Genomic DNA, 25733 nt, shown 5'->3' with positions numbered 1-25733 from the left:
ATATAGTTATTAACTATGTAGTTGGAAAATCTTCGTGCAATGCTCGCCGACCCGGCATGTAGGGATGAGCTTTATTCGTTTTTTCAATTCGAAAATAATCAAGGAAACGATGGGAACGACGATGATGGTATGTAAGGATGGATTTTATTTGCATATATTGTCACGTTTTGCTACTTGGTAGATTGTAAAAATTTTGTTGTTTTTCTACTCGGATATTATGACTTTTGATATTTAATTGTATTTGGATGTTTGCTTCTAATTTGCATTGACACTATTATGTTTGATATTTAATAGGATGTTTGTTTTGTAATTAGCGTCGACACTATTGGTTTTGATATTTAATCGAATATTGTTATTACCGGCGACATTATCACCGGCAACCAAAATCATTAATTAAAAAAAAAATTAAAAATTGAAAAACAAATTACCGGCGACTAGCTTATTAGCGGCGACAATACTCATTAGCGGTGAAAGAGTTAATAGCGGCGGCATTTATCATTAGCGGCGATATGATCAATAGCGACGAAGCAGTAGCGGCGACTCAGTACCGGCGACGCGTCGTCGCTATTAGAATTACCGGTGACTTTTGGGACTTTTACCGGCAACTTTTTGTCGCCGGTAATGGCCTTTTTTCCTTATAGTGCCTTTTGAGTATCAATACGCATTGGCGGTCAAGGAGTTGTCAAAGTCTTGTGAAGAGAAGGCCATACAAAGTCTTGTAAAGAGAAGGCCATACAAAACTAGAAGTCAGAAATGAAAAGATGTCAATAAAAGAAATTATGGACTAAATGCAAATTAGGTCCAACATGCCTATATCATTTTGTCTAGAGAAATGACCTTAATAACCATTTCTATTTTTACTTTTTACGATAAAATAGCTAAAAAAATGAAAAATAACCAAAATACCCATAATTTTTGCAGGTGGTCCAACTGCAAAAATACGAAATATAGATTTTTCATAGTTACCTGTAGGGATGAGAAACGGGCCGAATTCGGATCAGACCAACCCGAAGACCGAAAACCCGAAGACCGAAAACCGTGAATTACCTTACCCAAAAACCGGACCGTTTTTGGGTATAGCGGGTCCGGGTTCGGTCCGGTCCGGTTCCGGGTACTAAACCGGGTTTCGGGTTTTGGATCGAATTAGACTTTAGTAGTGTTGTTTATGGTTTCGGTCCAATCCTGCGAAACTCTAATTAGAATACGTGCAAATGAGATGTATGCAAACAAATAAAAACGTTAGTAAAAAGTCACACTATTTTATTAAAAAAAACCCTACACTATTTATATATAAAAAAATTGCACTTAACATCACTATTATTATATAAAAAAACTGCACTATTTTTATAAAAAAAATTACACTTAACAACATTATTTAAAAAAAACTGCACTATTTTTATTAAAAAAATGTAGTAGGAAATAACTTTTGTTTTTTCGAGAAAAAAAATCGACACCATAATACGATCAAGAGAAGAGGCCGAAACAAAAAAAAATTGACACTATAAAGTGATCCACAGGAGAGGCCGAATCAATTCAATCGGACAACATTTTTTTTATTTTGGTAATTCTCGCTTACTGTTTGTCGATCAAAAAAAAAAATTTGGTTTTCCGGTCTGGTCCGGGTTAAATCCTTTAATTCGGGTACGGTACAGTCCAAACCCGAAACCCAATTATTGATAAAAAACCAAACCCGAAAATCGGCCCATTAATATGATAATCCAGTTCGGTCCGGATCCGGTCCCGGTTTTTTTCCGGTCCGGTCCGGTCCCACGGGTCGTATGGTCATCCCTACCTGCGATATTTTTGATCATTTTGCAAACTTGAAACCTTCATAAGTACTTTTTCATATGAACACCGTTTGAATTATGTTTTTTTTTGCTTGTGACAAGGGTTTTCCATGAACATATTACACTTAAAATTTGGAGGTCAGAAAAAAATCATTATACCATTTATGTTCTCTCAATCACAATCTAAAAAAATAAAATAAAAAATAAAAAAAATAATATTTTAGCTTTTGTATACGAGCTTTATAACAATCATCATACATTTGGGTTCTCCAAATCATAAGGGTGACTTATAAAAACCTAAGAAAAAACATATTGTGATTTTTACAAATGGTTGAGTGTGAAAATAATGATTATTCACTTCTTTTGTTATTTTTATTTTATCGTATAAAGTTTTTGCACGTTTTTATACTTTTTTCAGTTTCATTTTTTTAATTATGCCTCTTTCAGTTTTTCTTTTTTTAACTATATCGAAAAGTATTTAGTGTGCATTTCGGTCAACTCTCTATCATCTTTCTTTGGCTGAGTGGCATGTATTTTCATGGTGCTCGTTTTTCCAATTATAAAGCATGGCTAAACGATCCGACTCAGATTAGGCCTAGAGCCCAAGTGGTTTGGCCGATAGTGGGCCAAGAAATATTGAATGGTGATGTGGGCGGGGGCATCCGAGGAATACAAATAACCTCTAGTTTTTTTCAGATTTGGCGAGCATCTGGAATAATTAGCGAATTACAACTCTACTGTACCGCAATTGGTGGATTGGTCTTTGCTTTACTCCAAAAACTATATTTTGCGTTTCTTTAATTTTTTTTATCATTAAGATATGTGTAATACATTGCTTATATCTTACATTTTTCTTAAATATATGAAAGTCATGTAAGCTATGTGTAACCCATAATCTAACGGGTTTTTTTTGGTGTCGGACCTAAAATAGTTTCAGAGCTGCCTTGGCTGTCGAAGAGATTAGCTAATGAAATAAGTGGTTATAATAGTTAATTACGGTTACTCACATATAAATGGGAATGGTGAATTATATAATAAACAGATCTTGAATAGTTAGTGACTGCATAATTATATTTCATATTCCAGAGGGAGTTCAATAACATTTTCTTCTTGAATATAATTAATTTTCCCCTACAATATATGTTAGGACTTCTCCTAAGATCTATATGAAAACTATTGATCCAACCATGTACACATACCATAACATATAAAGTCAAGTTGTCATGTTTCATTGATGAGATCGTTTTCTTTAATGAATATCCCATGTAAGCCGTACGGCACTTGTCGAGGTAGTTTCACTGCCGCTACAACCTCTAGAGTGGGTGACCGGGCATCCATTACCAAGAACCTTGACTCACCCGAGTTTTCATCATGCACATAAGACACCACATACCCATCATCCTCTTCTGAGTTGGGATTCTCCGAGTCTCTTGCAATGAAAAATGGTTCACCTCCGAAGCAGTCATTTCCATATATCCGACTTGCCACAGTGTGCTTATTATGTTGATCAGTGTTGTCTTCTGATGCGAAAATGTCAAGCTTTGCCACCCCTATTGTCCTAATCATCCTCGAACTTATTGGTGTTTTCTCGAAAATTGCTGCATAGACATACCTGCATAATGGAAATATTTCTCTTAATGCCTGATGATTAGAACAAAATACATTTCATTATCAACACAAATTGAAGCTTTTTGCTTACTTGTTTCTTTTTGCAATATAGGCTGGATTGATTACAGGACACTCCAAGTTATAATCAGTCGCCATAGTGTGCCTTGAAACAACCCCTGTACCCAAGTTAATCGTTACTTTCTCCATGGATGTTCGCATCAGATCCATTCGATCAAAGAAATGTTCCACCGACAACATATTTGGTGCCACCAACACCACCACATCTTGGCCATCTTTATCCCTCTCATCCCATGCATTTACTACATGAAATATATTCAATCCTGGCACCTCAAACCACATCATGTCGGATTCATCCTTTGCATATCGCTGAAGAATACCGATTCTCGAAACCTTTTTTGGGTCTACACTTAGTAGCCGACGTCCACGTACCAAGTTCATAGGATCTGCTCCAAGTTGAATATCAAAGATGACTGCATACTTTTGGGTGATAGCCAAGTCATGAGTTAAAGATGGGTGTTTCATGGAAAATATGGGGACTTCAGGTTGCTTATTTCCGTATGCATCAATGCGAAAGTAAGTCAGATATGGACGTGTTGCCCAATAACGAAATGCGAAAGTCTCTTTAGTCTCTGGATCAGTCTTTGGGTGAGCCGTCATGTTCATGGAAAGCTTACCATGAAAATCATGGCGACCTAAGGTTGTTATATCGCCATCTTCTTCAACTTTGATTGCATAGGGTAGATCGGACTCACATAACGCATACAAGTTACCCCCAAAAAAGGCTAAACTGGTATTCGCTACACCAAAGCCTTTGCTAATATCATAATCTCCGGAAACAACTCGTGCAAGAAACAATGCAACACGAGCAACAAAGGGGGCGAGACTTTCCATGCCTCCAATAACATTTGGGACGAGGTTGGATCTAGCTTGGTGCTCAAAGATATACTTGTTGGTCTTCACGTATCGGCTGCAGAAAGTGGGTTGACCATCGGAGATCCTAATGCAGTGCATCATCCCATCCCCGTCAAGGTAGTGATGTGGACCACCGGAGATGAACTGTGGGTTAGGTCCGTTACGAATGTAGGCACCATCGAGGCAAGGAGGAATGAAGCCATGTATGACCTCACATTTGGTGGGGCTCAGCTCATCAACCGGTGCAAAATTGTCTGATAGTGTGTAACTCGGGTCGACTGATAGATGAAGAGGACTATCGAGGAATTTGATGATGTAGCTATTAATTTTTTTAAATATCTTTTCGAGTAACGATAGCTCTGATGATGGTTTTCTTGAATCAACTCGAGCCCAAATAACCTGCAAAGATCTTTTGGATTCCACGATGGGAGAAATTTCTTGTTGGTTATGTGTTTTTGGGGTTATTCTTATTACATGCACCTCTTCATTGTTTCCAAGAACTGATGCCTTGAAAGCTGGTCGAGATTTTGCGATTTTGGTGGGAGAATGGAAATAGGGGTATGTATGAAATAACGAAGTCATGTGTGTCGAGTGGGACAATATTTCAATTCCTGCGATCATCAGTCATTGCCTGCTAAGTAAAACATAGATATCGTTACTTTCAATTTTAAGAAAAATTACTCTTTGTGAACGTGCCTACCATCATAATTCATCGGTTTGGGAACTATTAATTAAGCAGGGAGAGTGGTGCCATAGATGTCCAAATAAAAACATCACATAACTATTTATACCAAAAGGATTATATCTATTAGGGTGTGGGCTTTTTTGGGCATCGCACAAACACCGCCCCATTTCACCATTTTTGGGCGTTATACGCCTGCCGTTGCTTCCCGTTGCCGTAACCACCTTCGTTTAACGTCATTTCTTTGTTTTTATCTAAAAACGCCGGTGTATGCGTTGCCCACACCGATCGGCTTTAATAAGTTGTGAAGAGTTCAACCATAAAAAACCATATTTTTTGTTACTCCATGTCATTATCATGTTATTTTTACCAGAAAAATGTGTTTTCTTGGTGCTATATTTTTTTTTACCCATTTAATTTAAATAAAAACCTCAATTTTAATTAAAACAAAACATGACATTTCATTACTTCAAAATTTAAAAAAAAAAAAAAAATTAAAAAAAAAACATAACATGACAATAAAAAAATCCTAAACACTTTGAAAATAAAAAAATTGAAATCTTAAACCTATAAACTCAAAAAAAAATCAAACGATTAAAAGTAACTAGAAATTTTCAAGCTTATTTAGCATAACGTTTTTTGACGACAACTTTCATTGCGAAAGCAATTTCAAGCTCCTCCCGGCTCATGTTCGTTGTGTCTAACGTTAGTATTTTCATGTCACTGTCTTTTTGTTTCATACGCTCTCTTTTGTAGGCAATTTGCAGAATCTTGTTCATTTTTCTTTTATACCCTTCATTGTCCATCATTTCTTTCAAATCATTTGAATTTACCATTATGCATATGTCTTTGCATTTCGCTTTATCCATTCCATTGGTCGAGAAGGTGGTGTAACTTGAACGGGTTCATCATCGTTGAAGTCGATACCAACACGAACATCAAATATAGTGTAGTCAGATTCAAATGTTCTTAAGCGTTTTGAACCACTATCGATATGTTTTTCGGATGTTTTGCCCTTTTCCCATTTTTGATTATCTTTCCAAAGATTCCAAAAGTCAATAGACTTGAAAGCCTTCTTGTTTTCTTTTTGATACATGTTTAGAGCTTTCTTCAAAATTAATTCATCATTTTCTCCACTTTTCCATTGACGTTGGACGTTGCTATACAAATCATTAAACAACATGATTTCCTTGTTTGTATTCCCCTATTTTGAATACACTTGGTCTTTTAAATGATACTCTAGAAGGTTCAATCTTTTGTGGAACCTTTTCGTAACTCGCCTCCAAAAATGGTCATGTTTTTGTCTTTTCATGTTTTTACGTCTTCAGAAATATCGATTCATGCTTGTGCCAATGCCATAACTTCTTCGAGTAATCGGGTTCCCATTTTTTGGTTGCCGCCTTCTTTGTTCTTTTAGTTGGTACTTTAGCGAGTTGCATTTCTCGAATGATTTCAAGTTCGGAATCAGAAGTGGGTGCTTGAGTCTCTTGATTTAGGTTGAGACAAAAAGTCAAACGGATTAAACTTGGGTTCATTTTGAGGTTGTGTTTGTGTTTGCGATTGTGGTTGTGAGTATTGTTGTAGGAATTGATGCAAATAATACGGTAGCAGACCACCATAGTAATAAACTGCGGGCGGATAAATCAGTTGATCATACAAAAGTCTTAGGATTGTGGTTTTATATTGGGTGTTTTTTGATTGTTTGGGTTGTTGGAAGAAGATATGTAGAAAGCTTTGACAAAAAGAGAATTTGAAAGATAGAACAGTTGGATGAAATTGTGGTGAATTAAGAGTTGTAAGGATTTATTTATAGGTAAAATAAATCTACTATAATAAATAAAACCAATTTTTGTCACTTGTCACATTCTCATGCATTTTGTCACATGTAATTTTGTGGTTAATTCTTATAAATTCATTTCCACTTGTCGTTTTGTGATAATTTTCAATTTTCTTAATTAACTATTTTAATTTTTAGGTTATAAAAAGTAATTAATGTGTCATTAACTTGTTTCCTTATATTATCAAATTTTAATATGTTTCCTTCAATGTACATAATTCATAGTTGGCATTTTCTTTCAAAGTTTATTTTCATTTTAGACCAAAATAGTTTATATAGGAAAAATAATCAAACTTTGTTGTATTTCATTGATAAAACTAAATAAATGTGGTTAAACAACAAATATGGCCAAAATATAATTATTTCTCCGTAGTTTGTTTTATTAGTATAAATTGAATTATTTATTTAATCATCATTTTGTTTGCATTTATTTTAAAATTTTACTTTAAAAATACTTAATGTTTACATCTTGATATTTAATATTTTCTTTAAAAAATTACTTAATATTTATATTTTCATATATAACTTTTTTTAAATAAACTCGTGTAGTACACATGTCTCACACCTAATGAATTTAATAAAAAGTTAGCCGTTCAATGCTTTGGAAAAAAAAAAGTACGAGAAAGGTGCAGCCAAATTCTACCCTATGCCTTTAAACTACATTGGAAACCGTGATATGAGGACGGTGCTCCTCCTTAACATCGTGGCAAAAATGCGGTCTTACCGCACCCACCGGGTCTTAGACCATCTCCAATCCATCTTCATTTTTTCCCCCAAAAATGGAATAAAAAATGGAGTAAATAGTGTTCCATCTCCAACCTTATTCCATTTTCTACCCCATTTTTTACCCCAAAAAAGTATATTACTAGAATATTCCATTTGTATAATTTATATATATATTATCAAATACATCCCTCTACTAATTAAACTCTATATTTATGATTAATTAATATAAATTAGTATATAACATGATATTATAAATATTAAATATTGCATTTAAATTATAATTAGTAGATAAAATAAACTAGAAATGTATAAAAAAAAAAAAAAAAGGGACTAAAATTGACAACCAAACTTCACCTTCATTTTTGGAGAGATGAATAGTATGCCCCCATATATGGGGGAATACTATTCATATCTCCAAAAATGGAGGTGAAAATGGGGTAGGGTTGGAGAAGAATGAAGAAAAAAATGAAAAAATAAATAAAGTTTGGGGGTAAGTTGAAGATGCCCTTATATCTCAAATGGATGCAATCATATAAACCGGTACAATTAAATATATATTTCTACATTCATGCATCAGGTGGGTCACGTCCACCAAAATCCTCCAAATATCATTTGACAAGTAGTTTTTTATCTTTATATATTATAAAGTAAAAAAGATAATTAAATGGGTGTTTGACTTAGCTTTTCAAACCCCAAAAATCCTTTTTGGAAAAGTTACAAAAAGTCAGGATTTCGTTTGCATTTATGTTAAAATCTTCTTTATTCATATATAAATAAACCATGTATATTTATAGTTTATTCACATGTGAATAAATAATGAGTTTTTCATAATATTTTGATACACGTTTTACTAATATATGAATAAAACATATATGAGAGCTAAAATTAAAAAAGTAAAAAATAAAAAAGTCAATTTTTCTATAAAAAATTTGTATCGATATGACAATTTTTTATATAGAATAAAAAAAACATTGATTTTCATGTAATCGGATTTTTTTTCCATAAAATAAAATGTCACGTATTAGTGATTCTTGCATTCTTAACCTTTTTTTATTCATTTTCATTTGAGTCATCCTATATTAGGGTTTGGTGGTGGAGTATGGGTGCGTATATTAGCTTATAGCCGAAAGTTAAATGATAATTGCATTATTCTTTTTTAACCATTAAAAATAGGTAGGAGATAGTAAAAATGCAAGGTTTTGGAGTCAATATTGCATTGGATGTGTATTGTTTAAAGTTAGATAAGAAAGACTGTTTTGCATGGAAACAGTCCTAATTGGTGAAGCCTTCAGCCTTGACCATATTGCTAACCTCCCGGCTTCTCTACTTATGAACGAAAATACAAAGTACCTTGGTGGTCTTAGGATTACCCTAAAGTTCAACCACTCAATTGATGCAACTCAATTTCTGGAGGATAATACTAGATGGAAAGATTGGTTCAAAAAATTATCAAGAGCGGATCAGTATGAACTTCCCTACGAAAGAACTGCTTGGTTAAAAATACTAGGACTACCTATTCAATTGTGGGAAGAAGAAAATTTCAATCTGATTGCTCAACGATTTGGTAGAGTGATCAATCCATTCAGTCATATCATCACCAGACGCGACTTCTCAATGGCAAAAGTGGGTGTATTAACGACCGAAAAGAGATGGATAAATGAGACGGTTAACATCATGGCAGACGGCATATCCTTTACGGTGGGTGTTGTAGAATACACCGATGACTGGTCTCCTTTCCATCCGGTCCCATTCGACAAAGTGGTGGAGGAATCGGAAGATGAAGAGGAGACAGAAAATGAAGACGACGAGGACGGGATCTCCGACACATACATGCAAGATGACGCAAACGAACCAGAGGAAGGTGAAATTATAGCGGAAACCACCACGAAACACCAAGGCAACGATGGTGCCGAGTCTTCTTCTCTGGCAACTGACGGAGTAGGCGCCGACCAGGAAACTGAAGCGTTGCCGTTCACGAAAGAAAATCGTGACTGTGCAATTAATGGGAGCGATTCCCTTCCCGATGCAATGAATTTGAAGAATGCAAACGGTAAATCGACGGAAGAGGCGGTCAAAGTTAATACCGTAACTAACAATGGGAACACCCTTGCGGCTGAACCTAATTATTCAACATTTGGAGAGCCAATTGGGGGATCTACATCGCCTGGCACTAATATATTTGAGCCCATCCAAGACCTTATGTCTAGTGGCTGTTTCGGGCCTTTCCCTAATACAATACCAATTCAATTTTCATCCCCAGCAGCCCATATTGGTGACTCGGTATCTGGTAGTGAATCAAACACTAGTGGATCAAAACCCAGGAAACGCAAGAGAATTAAAACTAATACTCGTTCATCACCGCATCTTACTCAACTTATTCTATTACCTAATTTACCCATTCCCTTTCCTAATACACAACCAAACCGTCAAATTGATCTTAATGCAAATCCAACAGTTAATTTAACTACCCAATGGGAGTTAGAAAGTAGTTTACCATCTAACTCGTGCGAATTTCAACAAACTGTGGCAATTGGAACAGAGTTAGGTTTCCATTTTGACGATGATAATGGAATCATGGCACAAATTGTTGGTGAGTCGGGTGGACAAACTTGTGATCAATGAATTGCTTATCCTTAAATACAAGAGGCCTGGGGGTGGATGTCAAAACTCAATGGGTGCGTAGATTGAAAGTTACTCACAAAATAAACTTCATGGGACTACAGGAAACACAAATGATGAACCACTCTAGCATTAACATTGATGGATGTTGGGATTCAACTGATCACGACTCAGAAGGAGTTGACTCAAATGGTAGATCGGGAGGACTGATATCAATCTGGGACACACACTGCTTTCAAAAGGCGGAGGTCATTAAAACTCGGTTCTTTCTAATTGTCATTGGTGATTGGGTTGGTGTCACAGGAAACACAATCTTCGCTAACGTTTATGCTCCACAATCACCAACGGAGAAAAAAATTGTTTGGAGAGAATTAACTAGAATCAAATTATCCAAACCTGGCAATTGGATAATATTTGGCGATTTTAACGTTGTAAGAAGAAAGGAAGAAAGATTCAATTCACATTTCTTCCCTTCTAGTGCATCCGCTTTTAACCGTTTCATTCACGAGGCTGGCCTACAAGAGTTTTAATATGGGTGGGGAAAAATACACGTATATGTCACGTGTAGATGCTAAATTAAGTAAATTAGATAGATTTCTAGTTTGCTCTAATTTTGTGTCTGCATTCCCTGATATAACTATGATGGCTCATCCTCGTGAACTCTCTGACCATAGTCCTATCACGCTAAAACAATTGTCGTCAGATTTTGGACCAACTCCATTCAAATTCTTCAACTCTTGGTTACTAATTGAAGGGATTGACCAAACGGTTATCGAAGCTTGGGGAAACTTCATAGGATACGGCACATCAGATAAATACCTTGCAGCTAAACTACGACACGTGAAGGAAGCAATAAAGAAATGGAGGAGATTGAACCATCAAAAAGAGACGGATGAGTTACTCAACTTAAAGAACAATGTTGCCGCATTAGAGAAAGTTGCAGAACATCGTACACTAACTGACAACTAACTAATGAATAGAAGTCATGGGATTTAGAGGCTTCTGGAACTTGAAAAAAATGAAGACATTAGATTTGAAACAAAAAGCCAGAATCAAATGGACTACAGACGGAGATGAAAACGCTAAGTTTTTTCATGGGTATATCAGTAGCAGAAATAGGAGGAATAGAATAACAGGTCTTTCAATCAACGGAAGGTGGACGTCAGACGTCAATGAAATAAAAAATGAAGCATATAAATTCTTCCAAGGCAAGTTCAAAGAAGAATGGCCGACACGTCCAAAACTAATCAGTCCTCACTTCAAATCGATTTCCATGATGGATGCCATCAGACTTGAATCACCAATCTCGTGAGAAGAAGTTAAAAATGCAGTTTGGGCAAGTGGCAATGACAAGGCTCCAGGACCAGATGGATTCACATTCAAGTTCATAAAGAAATATTGGGATACAATCTCTAAAGATATAATAAGATTTGTTCGACATTTTGAGGATCACGGCATCTTATCTCTAGGCAGTAACTCCTCATTCATCACGTTAGCATCAAAAATTAAGGATCCACTTACCCTTTCTGACTATCGTCCAATTAGTCTTATTGGGTGTTTATACAAAATCAACACCAAGATCTTATCCAGGAGATTAAAGAGCATTATTGGTGGGGTCATCGGAGAGGTTCAATCAGCTTATGTGGAAGGACGAAGCATTCTTGATGGACCATTAATTGTCAACGAGATCTGATCTTGGGCAAATCGTACGAAAAAAATATTATTTTTCAAAGTTGACTTCGATAAAGCATTTGACTCATTAAACTGGGGATTTCTAGATTCAGTGCTTATTTAAATGGGATTTGGGAATAAATGGAGATCATGGATTTGTGGGTTCTTATCATCATCTCGAGCTTCTGTGATTGTCAATGGTTCACACACCAAAGAATTTGACATAAGCAAGGGGGTACGACAGGGCGACCCTCTTTCTCCATTCCTCTTTATCATCGCAATGGAAGGTCTGAACGTAGCTCTCAAAGCGGCGATTGAAAAAGGAATTTTCAAAGGAATTAAAATCCCTGAAAATGGACCATTGATCTCTCATTTATTCTATGCCGATGATGCGTTGTTCATCGGAGAGTGGTCCCGATCCAATCTTAAAAACCTGGCTCGTATCCTGCGATGTTTTCATGCATCTTCAAGGCCCAAAGTCAATTTCTTCAAATTCAAAGTCTTTGGTATTGGGGCTTCAAATGTTGAAACCTCAAATTGGGCCAACATCCTTGGATGCAAAGCCGGCTCCCTACCATTCACTTACCTCGGAGTTCCGGTTGGGGAAAATATGAACTTGGTAAAAAATTGGAAACCAATTATCGATAAGTTTCATTCTAAGCTCTCGTCATGGAAATCAAAAACTTTGTCATTTGGGGGCAAATTAACACTAATCAAATCAGTTCTACGCAATCTTCCAACATACTACCTTTCGATATTCAAAGCCCCAATGACAGTGATTGATGCACTTGAAAAAATTCGTAGGAAATTCCTTTTTTTGGGGGGGGGGGGGGGGGGGGCACAGAAAGGAAAAACAAGATTCACTGGGTATCATGGGAAAAAGTAACGACACCAAAGGAATATGGTGGATTAGGTGTAGGATCAATACATGCACTTAACGTTAGACTCATTGTCAAATGGTGGTGGCGTTTGAAAAATGAACCAACATCACTTTGGAGTCAGGTTATAACAGGTATTCACTGTCTTTCTAATAAACCCTATGATTATCTCTCAAAGAAAACTATTACTGGGGTGTGGAAAAATATTACAGGGACCATGAAAAATATTCAGAGAGTTGGACTTAATCTCAACGACATTTTTAGACAGGAGATCAAATCAGGCGAAAATACCATGTTCTGGCAGGACACTTAGATGAATAATGAGAAACTAAAAACGAAATATCCTTCACATTATGATTTAGAATTACATAAATTATGCTCTGTTTCCTCTCGTATTGTAAATACCGGTAACTTTTGGGAATGGAAATCTTGTCCATTATTAGGAGGATTATCCGCAGAATTAGAAAGGTTAAAACAGGAGATTGCTTCGTGTCAACTACAACCTGGTCATGATAAATGGACATGCTTGTTACCGCCAGAAGGAAGTTTCACAGTGGAAGCAATCAAAAGGAGACTAGACAAAGTTGCACTGCACTCTTCCAGTCTTCCATTGATCAGTTGGTGCAAGGTTATCCCAATAAAGGTGCTCTGCTTTGTCTGGAGGGCTGCACAAGGACACATTCCATCTGCTATAGCATTACAATCTCGTGGCATGGATATCGACTCGACACTATGTGGAACTTGTATTGGTGAAGTTGAGTGTGCTGATCATATTTTGATGAGATGCTCATACGCAAAACTTATAATGAACAAGATTTTCAAATGGTGTGAATTAAACAAAGAATAATTCAATAATGTTGGTGAACTACTTCATTTTGCAGCCTCATGGGGTCGTTGCCCTAAAAAACGCATTAAACTGCTTTGTATTTGCTATAGTCTGTTTTGGAATCTTTGGAGGATCAGGAATGACAGATTGTTTCGAGGTGCATCTACTAGAATTTGTAGAGGCATTCAAAACATCAAAGCATTGGCATATTTGTGGCTCAAATGCAGGCGCAATGGTCGAGTCGGTAATTGGATAGATTGGAATTCCTCCCCCCTTTCCCCCATGTAATAAACTAAAAACTATTTTGTTCTTCTTTGTCTTTGCCTAGTCACTTGTTAAGCATTGGGTTTTTTTTATATATATATTGTTGTTTCTAAAAAAATAAAAAAAAATAGAAATATAAAAATATCATTAATTAGGTCTTTTAGATTCAAAATCCAGCTATATTTCTATTTTTCTTCTATTGTAATTCATTCTCCCCTCTAGATTCATTATAGAAATTGAACTCTTCGGAAAAAAAAATTCAATATAAGTATTTGAGAAATCTTTATAAGAGACTAAAGTGAAAAAGTTAGGTTTAAGCTTTTCCAACATATATATATATATATATATATATATATATATATATATATATATATATATATATATATATATATATATATATATATATATATATATATATATATATATATATATAGAGAGAGAGAGAGAGAGAGGTTAGATTCATTTGAGACCACCTATATTTTGTGAGACCGTGAGACGCATTTTTTTATTTTTTATTTTTTTTGGTTAATTCAAGTTCCGAAAATAATATTTAAAAAAAGAATTTTTGGATTTTTTCCATTTATTTTGCATTTTAAAATTATTTTTTAGAATATGTACAGTGTAATATTGTATTAAAATATTTCACGTATTTTCAAAAAAAAAACAGGATTTTTTTTTATTTTTATTTTTAGTTAATTAAAGTTCCGAAAATAATATTTAAAAAAAGAATTTTTAGATTTTTCCATTTATTTTGCAATAAAAAATTATTTTTTAGAATATGTACAGTGTAATATTCTATTAGAATATTTCACGTATTTTTCAAAAAAACGGGATTTTTTTTATTTTTTTTAGTTAATTCAAGTTCCGAAAATAACATTTAAAAAAAGAATTTTTGGATTTTTCCATTTATTTTGCATTTTAAAATTATTTTTAGATTTGGTCTCACGGTCTCACAAAATTAGAATGGTTTCAAATGAACCTGAACCTATATATATATATATATATATATATATATATATATATATACACACACACACACATGCACATAGAGAGAGAGAGAGAGAGAGAGAGAATAATAGAGGCTAATTTCCTTGCACAATATACATTTTAAACTTCCACTTAAGGTTGTAAAATTCGTTAAGTGGTGGTCGGATGGTCGTATGGGGTTAAGGGACTAATCGGTCTATGCGAGGATTAAACGGCGCCTAGTCGGAGACCCTTAATTATAATAGAATTTATTTAAAAATAAATAAATATTACCCGTATCCTAACAAAATAAGTAAATAACCATAAAGTTTTGATATATTCATTAGTCTGACTATTTAAATCGTTATATATCATACATTTTAGACTAATGTATGATCTTTTTCACAATTTTAGTCATCATTCATTATAATTATTTCACCGATTTTCATAAATTTGACTAATCGGGGACTTTTTTGAAAATTTTGATTGTTTGACTTTTTGATCGTGTTAGACCACTAAGGACCGATTCTGACTAGTTTGACATACTAGAATTAATCATAGGCAATAAGATGTTGCCTAAAGCCTACACGGTCGCCTAGACCAATTTTTACAATACTGTTTCCACTATAATGTAACACCCAAATGCCAGGTATTTTCCATTTTCACCCCCTAGTATTAAATTTGTTGCAAAATTGGTCCTATAGCTCACTTAGTGAAAAACACGTGTTGTGTTAAGACATTGAGCGTAATCAAGCGTATATCGGACATACGTGGCTGGGGTCCAAACTTTAATTTTTAGGGTTTGAATCATATTTAAACATCATTATATCCTTAAGACCTTTTCCCTTACTAGCCTACATCTCCCAAATCAACCCTTATAAACCCTAATCCATTGTATGAGCATTTTTTAGCTTGAGAGTGTGTATTTTTGTGTTCTTAAAGGAAGGAGAAGATAGTGAAATCATCTTGGAAGCTCAAGGCAACCTAGATCCAGAAGTATCTCACCTCAAGCATCATTTGAAGGTATAAAGCTTGGAACTTGATGAGTTGTTTGCTTAGATCTTTCTAGTCTAGTGTTTGTGTACATTTTTGGTCTCATAGTTTTGTTCTTGTGGAGTATGAGCTACTCCAGGTCCTTGAATTGTAGTTTTCTATAGTTTTGAGCTCGTAGATTCATAAAAATGAGAGCTTGGACACTCTTATTAAGCCATGCAAGTGATTTTGAGCTTTGGATGACTTTTGGACCAAGGTTTTGAGTTTATATCATCTTGTATGCATGCAAATGGATAAATTCGGAGACTTTATCCATTAAGACATCCTTTTTAACCTGGATAGGAAGTTTATTGCTTTGGCTTAATAAAATAAGGACTTAATGATGAAATAGGGATTTAGTGCTTGTATGTTGGGGGGTACCAGGAGATACGTTGTGCATACTAGGTTTAGCTCCCATAATTTGAGAGGCACCCTCGACGTTGGGCGTAGAGAGGAGTATGCAAGACATAGTCAGCCTAGGTGGGACTTTTGACTTTTTGACCCTTACTTTGATCACTATTTTAACAAAGTTTGACCTATGGGTATTTTGGGTATTTTGAGCAGTAGATTGAGATTAGGTTACTATTTGTTGTATATGTGATCTTTAGAGTCAACCGTTGGAGTTGTGATCTGTTTAGCTACATTTTAGACTATTAGGTGAGTTTTCCTCACTATACTTGTGGGTCGAAGGCACCAATATCGCCCTAATGGATTATGTATCCTAGTATATTGGATGATGCTATGCTGGTATATGACAGACTGTTAGATCCATATAATTACCTGTATTCCCTGGTTATGTGTTAGATTGGTATATCGGTATGATTACATGTACTTATTGGTTATTATTTGTTATGGTATATGTCAACATGTTATGGTTTGTTGGGTTGAGGCCAAGATACATAAGGCGGTCCAGATAGGTTGTAGGCCCGACAAGGTGGTCCAGTTAGGCCGCAGGCCCAAATAGCGGTCTGGGTAGGCTATAGGCCCTGCAAGGTGGTCCAGTCAGACCGAAGGCTCGAAGAGCAGTCCAGATAGGATGTAGGCCAAACAAGGCGGTCCAGGCTGAAGGCTCATATATCAATGTTGTTATCTGTATGGTTGCCACATTTATTTTCCTATTTTGACAACTTCAGTCTCTAAAATAATAAAATTTTCTTTTTTGCCTTTTTGCCCCAATATTTCTCAACTTTCGACTATGTTGCTGACTCATCTGCCTTTTCCGTTTTTTACCTTAATTTTTGCTCACATTTCTTTTTCTATTTTGAAAATTTTAGTCCCTAAAATAATAAAATTTTCTTTTTTGGATTTTTGCCCCAAGATTTTGCAAAACAACCAATCATTAGCAAAAAAACAAATCATTGATCATAAAACTTGCATGTTACAGTTTCATGTCACAATAAACTATTTCAAACCTGCAACGTAGTATGGGGTTTTTACTAGTTAATTACTACAACTCAAGAGTTTTTTTTAACTTATTGTTATTAACTGATAATGACTTTTTATTTTCCTCACTTATTCACATTGTAGCTATAGTATATGACTATGTTTTGCTCATAAAAAAATTTCATGTGTTTAAAGAGATTTTTGATTTAAATATAACGAGTTGAAAAATAAGTTTTATGGCATCAGAGATTATTACAATATAAATTTTTCTTAGGATAATAGTGTTTCTATATATAAAATGTACGTTGATTTCAATATTTTTTTTGCATGATTTATAGGCATCTAATAAACAAATTGATACAAATGTATAGTATATGTTATAATGTTTTTATGTTATTAAAAGTTGTAATACTTTTTATATGATTTGTTATGCGTTATACATAAAACAACGTATTTTTTTATATATAATTACACAAATTAAATTAGTCTATAAAAACATTAAAAGTAGTAGTATTTTTCATACTATTTGTTTTTTTATAAATAAATATTAAATCATAATTTGTTAAAAATATCTATCTACATATTTTTGATATACAATTTACACAACTTAAAATAATATATAAAATCATCGATTAATAGTAGACATAAGTAATAATTTAAAATTATAGGCCAAACAAGGCGGTCCAGGCTGAAGGCTCATATATCAATGTTGTTATCTGTATGGTTGCCACATTTATTTTCCTATTTTGACAACTTCAGTCTCTAAAATAATAAAATTTTCTTTTTTGCCTTTTTACCCCAATATTTCTCAACTTTCGACCATGTTGCTGACTCATCTGCCTTTTCCGTTTTTTACCTTAATTTTTGCTCACATTTCTTTTTCTATTTTGACAATTTTAGTCCCTAAAATAATAAAATTTTCTTTTTTGGATTTTTGCCCCAAGATTTTGCAAAACAACCAATCATTAGCAAAAAAACAAATCATTGATCATAAAACTTGCATGTTACAGTTTCATGTCACAATAAACTATTTCAAACCTGCAACGTAGTATGGGGTTTTTACTAGTTAATTACTACAACTCAAGAGTTTTTTTTAACTTATTGTTATTAACTGATAATGACTTTTTATTTTCCTCACTTATTCACATTGTAGCTATAGTATATGACTATGTTTTGCTCATAAAAAAATTTCATGTGTTTAAAGAGATTTTTGATTTAAATATAACGAGTTGAAAAATAAGTTTTATGGCATCAGAGATTATTACAATATAAATTTTTCTTAGGATAATAGTGTTTCTATATATAAAATGTACGTTGATTTCAATATTTTTTTTGCATGATTTATAGGCATCTAATAAACAAATTGATACAAATGTATAGTATATGTTATAATGTTTTTATGTTATTAAAAGTTGTAATACTTTTTATATGATTTGTTATGCGTTATACATAAAACAACGTATTTTTTTATATATAATTACACAAATTAAATTAGTCTATAAAAACATTAAAAGTAGTAGTATTTTTCATACTATTTGTTTTTTTATAAATAAATATTAAATCATAATTTGTTAAAAATATCTATCTACATATTTTTGATATACAATTTACACAACTTAAAATAATATATAAAATCATCGATTAATAGTAGACATAAGTAATAATTTAAAATTATAATACTAAATAAAATTAATAACTTAATTATACATTTGATTTGCTAATAATTAACTTTGTTTCTTTATTTGTAAATATCAAATCACAATTTATTAAAAGTTACCATTTTATTTGTTTAATTATATTTTCACGTTATCACATACTGCGCGTAAATTCACAGATTCACATAGTTATTAACTAAAACGAGTGAAGTATATCATGTATTTATGTCGTCATTTTATAAATTTACTAGGTGTAAGACCCATGTATTACTTGGGTTCATTTTAAAAAAAAATATATATATATATATGAAATTCTAAACATCTGAAAAGTTTGAATTCATAAGAAAAAAAAAATACAAAAATATTGAGTTATTAAAATTAAATTGTTTGTTTTTCTTTTAAATTAAACAAGTAATTTAGATAAATAAACAAAGGAAACAATGGAACTTTAATTTAGAAAATTTGAAATTAGAAAGAAGTCAATTAATGAAATTATATGTATTTATTATTACATTTATTGTAATTATTACATTTGAATATTATGTTGACATTAATAAAATGAAAAAAAAAAACACAAAATGTCATATGGAAAAAAATTAATTGAAAATAACCACAAAATGATATGTGACCAAATCAATGAGAGTGTGACATGTGACAAAAGATTATTTATTTATTAAAGATGATATAAATTTATATGATCCTAAAGATGAAAAGTGTGATGAATGATGTGATTGTTGAGAAATGGGCAAGAAACAAAAAGTAATTGTTACTCTAATGTACATTATTGAAATTTGGTAGATGATATTATTAAAGTTAATTTGGTTCTTTTCTTTTTTTTGAAAAAATATTAATAACAACAATAATATTACAATCATATTTTAATTTGCTCTAACAAATAAAGGTTTTTTTTGTCACATGTCATATTTTTATTTAATTTGTCAAATATTATTTTGTAGTTGTTTTAAATTATTTTTTTTCATATATTATTTTATGAGTTTTTCTATTTTATTAAATTGAACATAATATTTAATGTAATAATTGCAATAAATATAATAATAAATGGATATCAATTCTATTAATAAACTTACTTTTTAATTTCAAAATTCTCAAATTAAAACTCATTAGTTTCTTATGTTTATTTATTTAAATTATTTGTTTAAAATTAAAAAATAAAAAACATTTCAACTATAATAATTCATTATTTTTTTTTTTTTTTGTAAATTCAAAGTTTCAAATATTTTGACATTTATATTTAATTTTTTTTAAATTAATCTATGTATTATATGGGTCTCACAAAACAACTAGTCCAATAATATTACAATTAAAAATGATAATTATGGATTTGGAAAAGATACTCGAAAATAGAATAGGCACTTTAATTTTTAATTAGATTAATCAAATATAAATACTAAAGTTTAAACATAAACATCCTGCATAAAAAAATTGGTTGTTTGTAAACATCCGTGACAAAGAACATGAATTGTTACTTAACCAAACTAGGAAAAAAAAAGCTATTCAATTAACCTAAAATAGTACGGTTTTTCGGTTCTACGGTTCGATTTTTCCGATTTTTCGATTAGCAAGATGATTACATAATACATATGCATTGTTTAGCAAGTGTTTCAGTTTCTTATTTTGTTATCTTTATAGAAACAACTCTCTACATTTCTAAGTCATCATTCAGCATGAGTTGTGTTGTTATAACTTTTAGATGTTTCATCAACACAGAGTTAATATATAATATAACTAGAAAGAAAGTGAAAACTACTTGGCTAGCAGTATTACGGCACTTAGTTGCAAGATACAAAGCAACAACAAAATCCAACGCAAACCACAAAGAAGTATATATTACCTATATATTTGACTCTTTAGGCTGCAGGAAATATAGATATGAAGACTGCTGCCGATGAGAGGGAGGGTATTTTATTTATGGAGCTTCATAATCATAAGCCAACAGAAGCTGCTGTTTATACTCTTTAAAAAATGCGTAGGTATATATAGCCACCTAGCTAGTTGGTGCAAATCAAATTGGAAATGGCTGTCGCTGTCGCTGTTGCCAATAATATTTACTTTTAAATTTTCGAGCATTTTACACGTTTTATCTATCTCTTTCATTTATCTCAAAATATTAAGTTATACTTATATATTCTTTGTTTTCCTATTTATATATTATACATTAATAAATGCGATATATGTACGTAATTTAAATGAAATATATAAGAAACTAGAACAATTTTTTCTTGGATATAACACTTTCATTTGGATGAACTTAAAGCATCTCTCTACGACTACGACGGGTAGATAAATTTAGAGGTGACAACGGATTATACGATACAATAAAAATATACAACATGAAAAGATATTTGGATGAAACTGAAATAGAAGTTTGTGTTCGGGTTTGAAATCTTAAATGAAATTAACACGATTTAACATTTATAATTTGGAGTGTTTTTGGTGTTTATGTATAATTAAATATTAATAAATTAAATAATTGTTATTCTTTGTTATTTTTATAGGGATAATGACTTGAAAGGGTAATGAACTTTCGACTTTGTTCACATTTAGTCACTAAACTTTTTTTCGTTATCTATTTGCCATTGAACTATTGAAACTGTTCACATTTTACCCTTATGACCGGCTGTTACCGGTCATAAGGGTAAAATGTGAACAGTTTCAATAGTTTAGTGGCAAATAGATAACGAAAAAAAGTTTAGTGACTAAATGTGAACAAAATCAAAAGTTCATTTCCCTCTAAAAAGTTCAATGGCTAAATGTGAACAAACTTCCTATTGTATTATGTTTTAGCAAATTATTTATTTTTGTTTAATTGTAGCAGGATGGCAGGTCCACACTTAGACCGGCTGACATTTTGGTCTTTGGATGGATAGGAGGGAAACATGCGTGCGTGGATCTTACTAGGGTCTCTCCTCTCGTTGGTTTGGGGAGCGGAGGTTTCGCAGCTGGGCATGCCGCTTTGAAAGCCGCTGCGTGCAAAGTGGTAAAGCACAAGAATGCATGTAGAGAAAATCAACATGTGTTTGTTCATTTTGCATTCGATACATTTGGTTTTCTCGCACCATAGGCAGTGGAGCTCCTTAATAGAGTCCAACCGGTCATGCATTCTAATGTCATATCTCCTAGATCCATAAATGTTGTTTTCAAAAGAATTGGTTTTGTCATCCAGAAAGGGCTGACGGCGCAGCTTGTTGCCCGTTTGCCTTCAATCGATATGTATTGAACTTTGAAATATATATATATATATATATATATATATATATATATATATATATATATATAAATTTAAAAAAAATTGTAGCAACATTTGTTGATAAAGAAATCTATGAAATAAAAAAACAAAATGTAGCATCCGGATTTCCAGGTATCATAATTTAAGTATTTTTCTCTTGAGTTAAGAAGAGAGACTCGACAAGTTGACGCCTCAACTCGTCGAGTAAGGTCGCAACTGATGACTCGGATTAATGAATGGACTCGACGAGTCGGTGAGGCGACTCGACGAGTCCGCGCTGTTGGTAGAAACCCTAAATCTTTAGGCCCGAGCCATATTTAAAGGCACTTATGGCCTTCAACTGCGACTACCTTTCCCATAAGTGAGAACCCTAGCGAGCTTGAGTATGTATAGTGAGAGGAAGAGCTATCTTGAGCTTTTTGGTGTGATTTTGCAAGAAAGGAGAAGAGTTCCAGCAAGAGGGACCAAGGAAGGTTATTGTTCAGAGTTATTCAAGCAAGGAGCTTCATTATGAGGTACAAAAATGAACCCCTTTCCTTCCCTATCGTGTAGATTCCATTTTGGGGTTAGGGCTTGAATCACTTCATCTTTGGGGTTTTGAATGCCTCAAACCCCTCTTGCAAGTTTGTGTTATAGATATGGACCCTTCTAGTTCCAGAGAGCCGAGAATATGAAGCTTTAGTAGAGTAAACCTTGGGGTTTGAAGTTAAGAATCTGGACCCTTCTAGGTCCAGAGAGCCGAGAATATGAAGCTTTAGTAGAGTAAACCTTGAGGTTTGAAGTTAGGAAGCATTTATGGAATTTTTATGGTGTATATAGTTACTTTCATCTTACACATAGATATGAAGTATTTTATATAAATTACGTGTTATGTGTGCATATTATTTGAATACTTGATGTCTATGTTGGATGAACGATTTTATACATGTTTTAAAAGATTTAAACGGTATATTTATTTTATATCTACAAATATGTTGCGGATGAAACATGGGTAGATGAAATAGGTGGTGTGTAATGAAATAAAATGATGAGAGATATGTGATGATAATTAGGTAAATAGATGATGATGAATAGGTGATATAGGATGAAAGGAGATACCATAACCTTAATCGGAAATGTGGTGATGTAGTCATCTACCAGAGTATAGATGGTGACCACGGACTATTCTAGACAACCCAGTGGAAACACCAATAGACCCATAACCTGTAGGTGATGAATTACGAGTTCAGGCGATGTTGTAACTACGTATTCATGCGATGATACTAACCCCTTACTATGAATTACGAGTTCAAACGATGTTGTAACTACGTATTCATGGGATGTCACAAATTCCGCATGTCAAACCAATGGTCATAATTCACATCAATGAGAATGGTTCAATTTTTTTGTAAAACCAAAACCATATTGGAAATTTTGATTTTTTATTTTGGAAAATGTCAAACCATTGGTTTTTTATTTCGGTTTCGGTTTTTTGTTTTTTTTTAAAATATATTTTCAGGGTTTTTTTATTTCATAGATTTCTTCATCAACAAATGTTGATACAATTTAACAAAAATAAATAATTTGCTAAAACATAATAAAGAGGAAGTTTGTTCACATTTAGTCATTGAACTTTTTAGAGGGAAACGAACTTTCGATTTTGTTCATATTTAGTCACTAAACTTTTTTTCGTTATCTATTTGTCATTAAACTATTGAAACTGTTCACATTTTACCCTTATGACCGATAACAGCCAGTCATAAGGGTAAAATGTGAACAGTTTCAATAGTTCAATGACAAATAGATAACGAAAAAAAGTTTAGTGACTAAATGTGAAAAAAATCAAAAATTTGTTACCCTTTCAAGTCATTATCCCATTTTTATATTATTGTGTTGTGTTGATCTTTTTCTCGTTTATTCGTTTTTATATTATTAAAAAAAAAATCGACATCATATCGTATCGTCAAACATGATTACTCCACTTGGTGGTACTTTTCATTGCAATTTTAATGGATTTTGTCAGGCGGGCTCCACGTACCGTGGGGTGGGGGCACATGCCTCCACTAGGTTCCAAATATGTTTGATATTTTCTGATTTGAAAAATTAAGTTGTCAGTTTGCACCCTTCAAATATCACAAATCACAAAATGCTTAATATTTATTAAGATGTAAAAAGGCCTCCGTGTTTAGAGCAACTATTCCCTCTATTTTGTAAAACCCACTAACTCTTCTTGGTATATCTTCGTAACCATCGATGTGGGAAATATATTCCTAAAAATTCTTCCATTGTTTACATTCTTACATCCTATCTACACAATTCTCTTTGTTATTGTTTGTTTGTTTTTTTTTCTTTCATGCATATATAAGTATAAATTTCAAGTATCAAAACAAGTATAAATTTGTTACAAATTCAATCGAAATATAATGGGTTAATACCTTAAAAACCATTATTTATACATCCTCGTTTCGATTTAACCCCAAATTTATTTTTTGTTCTTCATTTGCCATTATATTTTAGAAAACGTTTCATTTTCAGACCCTTGACCGGTCATCAACAGGTAATGATGACGTGTCAGTTTTTGCATTTTTTTTGTTTGCATTTGACCCCAACATTTCCGTATAAGTTTGCGTTTAACCCCAATATTTTTTGTTCCCCATTTGCCATTATTTTTTAGACAAAATTTCGTTTTAGCCATTGGTCAGTCACGAATAGATATTTTAAAACGTAAGAGTTGAAACTACGACTTCTCATTGAGGGTGAGGCGTGTTACCTAGTAAGCCAATAACTTTTTTTTTATATTATCAGTGTTTGTTGTATTTAATCTACACATGTATTTTAAAATGATGGAAAAATATCTAGTGTAAGTCTTGAGTCTGTAACATCTAATAAACAATATGACATGCTAATCTTTAAGCTAATCAAAATTGTTAATTCATTCGTAATTCATCTAAAAATAATTGGTTATGTTTACCGACATATTTGTTAAGAAACCATATATTTCTAAAGAGTAAAAAATGTGTCTTCTCTTTAAGGGACGAGACGTGTTAGATGGTAAGTTAATGGTTCTTTTTTTGTATTATCAATGTTTGTTGTATTGAATTTAATGTAAACATGTAACACGTCTCGTCCCTTAAAGAGAAGGCACATTTTTTACTCTTTAGAAATATATGGTTTCTTAACAAATATGTTGGTAAACATAACCAACTGTTTTTAGATGAATTACGAATGAATTAACAATTTTGATTAGCTTAAAGATTAGCATGTCATATTGTTTATTAGATGTTACAGACTCAAGACTTACACTAAATATTTTTCCTTCATTTTAAAATACATGTGTAGATTAAATACAACAAACACTGATAATACAAAAAAAAAAAAAAAGTTATTGGCTTACTAGGTAACACGCCTCACCCTCAATGAGAAGTCGTAGTTTCAACTCTTACGTTTTAAAATATCTATTCGTGACTGACCAATGGCTAAAACGAAATTTTGTCTAAAAAATAATGGCAAATGGGGAACAAAAAATATTGGGGTTAAATGCAAACTTATACGGAAATGTTGGGGCCAAATGCAAACAAAAAAATGCAAAAACTGACACGTCATCGTTACCTGTTGATGACCGGTCAAGGGTCCGAAAATG

At 32.8% G+C, this 25733-nt stretch overlaps 2 protein-coding genes across 2 annotated transcripts; one reads left to right on the top strand and one right to left on the bottom strand.

Annotated features, from left to right (window-relative positions):
* Positions 1–2844: 2844 nt before the first annotated feature.
* Positions 2845–20854, bottom strand: LOC111906500 (probable carotenoid cleavage dioxygenase 4, chloroplastic). Its single transcript, XM_023902262.3, has 3 exons — positions 20720–20854; positions 3487–4959; positions 2845–3399 (listed from the first exon to the last, which is right to left on the bottom strand). Exons 2-3 carry the CDS (start codon positions 4947–4949, stop codon positions 3009–3011), a joined length of 1854 nt encoding a protein of 617 aa, XP_023758030.1. The 5' UTR covers positions 4950–4959; positions 20720–20854; the 3' UTR covers positions 2845–3008.
* LOC111906518 (uncharacterized) lies at positions 13055–13588 on the top strand. The gene has a single exon (XM_023902277.1). It carries the CDS (start codon positions 13055–13057, stop codon positions 13586–13588), a length of 534 nt encoding a protein of 177 aa, XP_023758045.1.
* Positions 20855–25733: the final 4879 nt, after the last annotated feature.

The sequence above is a fragment of the Lactuca sativa genome, chromosome 1, assembly GCF_002870075.4.
Source record: "Lactuca sativa cultivar Salinas chromosome 1, Lsat_Salinas_v11, whole genome shotgun sequence".
NCBI classification, from domain to species: Eukaryota; Viridiplantae; Streptophyta; class Magnoliopsida; order Asterales; family Asteraceae; genus Lactuca; species Lactuca sativa.
Note: the sequence above shows the minus strand (reverse complement) of the source record. Positions and strands in the feature narration are given on the sequence as shown.

What these genes read in the sequence shown, in the direction of transcription:
- LOC111906500 (XM_023902262.3), bottom strand. Translation starts at nt 4,949, where the DNA reads ATGATCGCAGGAATTGAAATATTGTCCCACTCGACACACATGACTTCG. An exon ending in TATATTGCAAAAAGAAACAA is followed by an intron (nt 3,400 to 3,486) that starts GTAAGCAAAAAG and finishes TCCATTATGCAG; the next exon opens with GTATGTCTATGCAGCAATTT.
- LOC111906518 (XM_023902277.1), top strand. Translation starts at nt 13,055, where the DNA reads ATGAATAATGAGAAACTAAAAACGAAATATCCTTCACATTATGATTTA.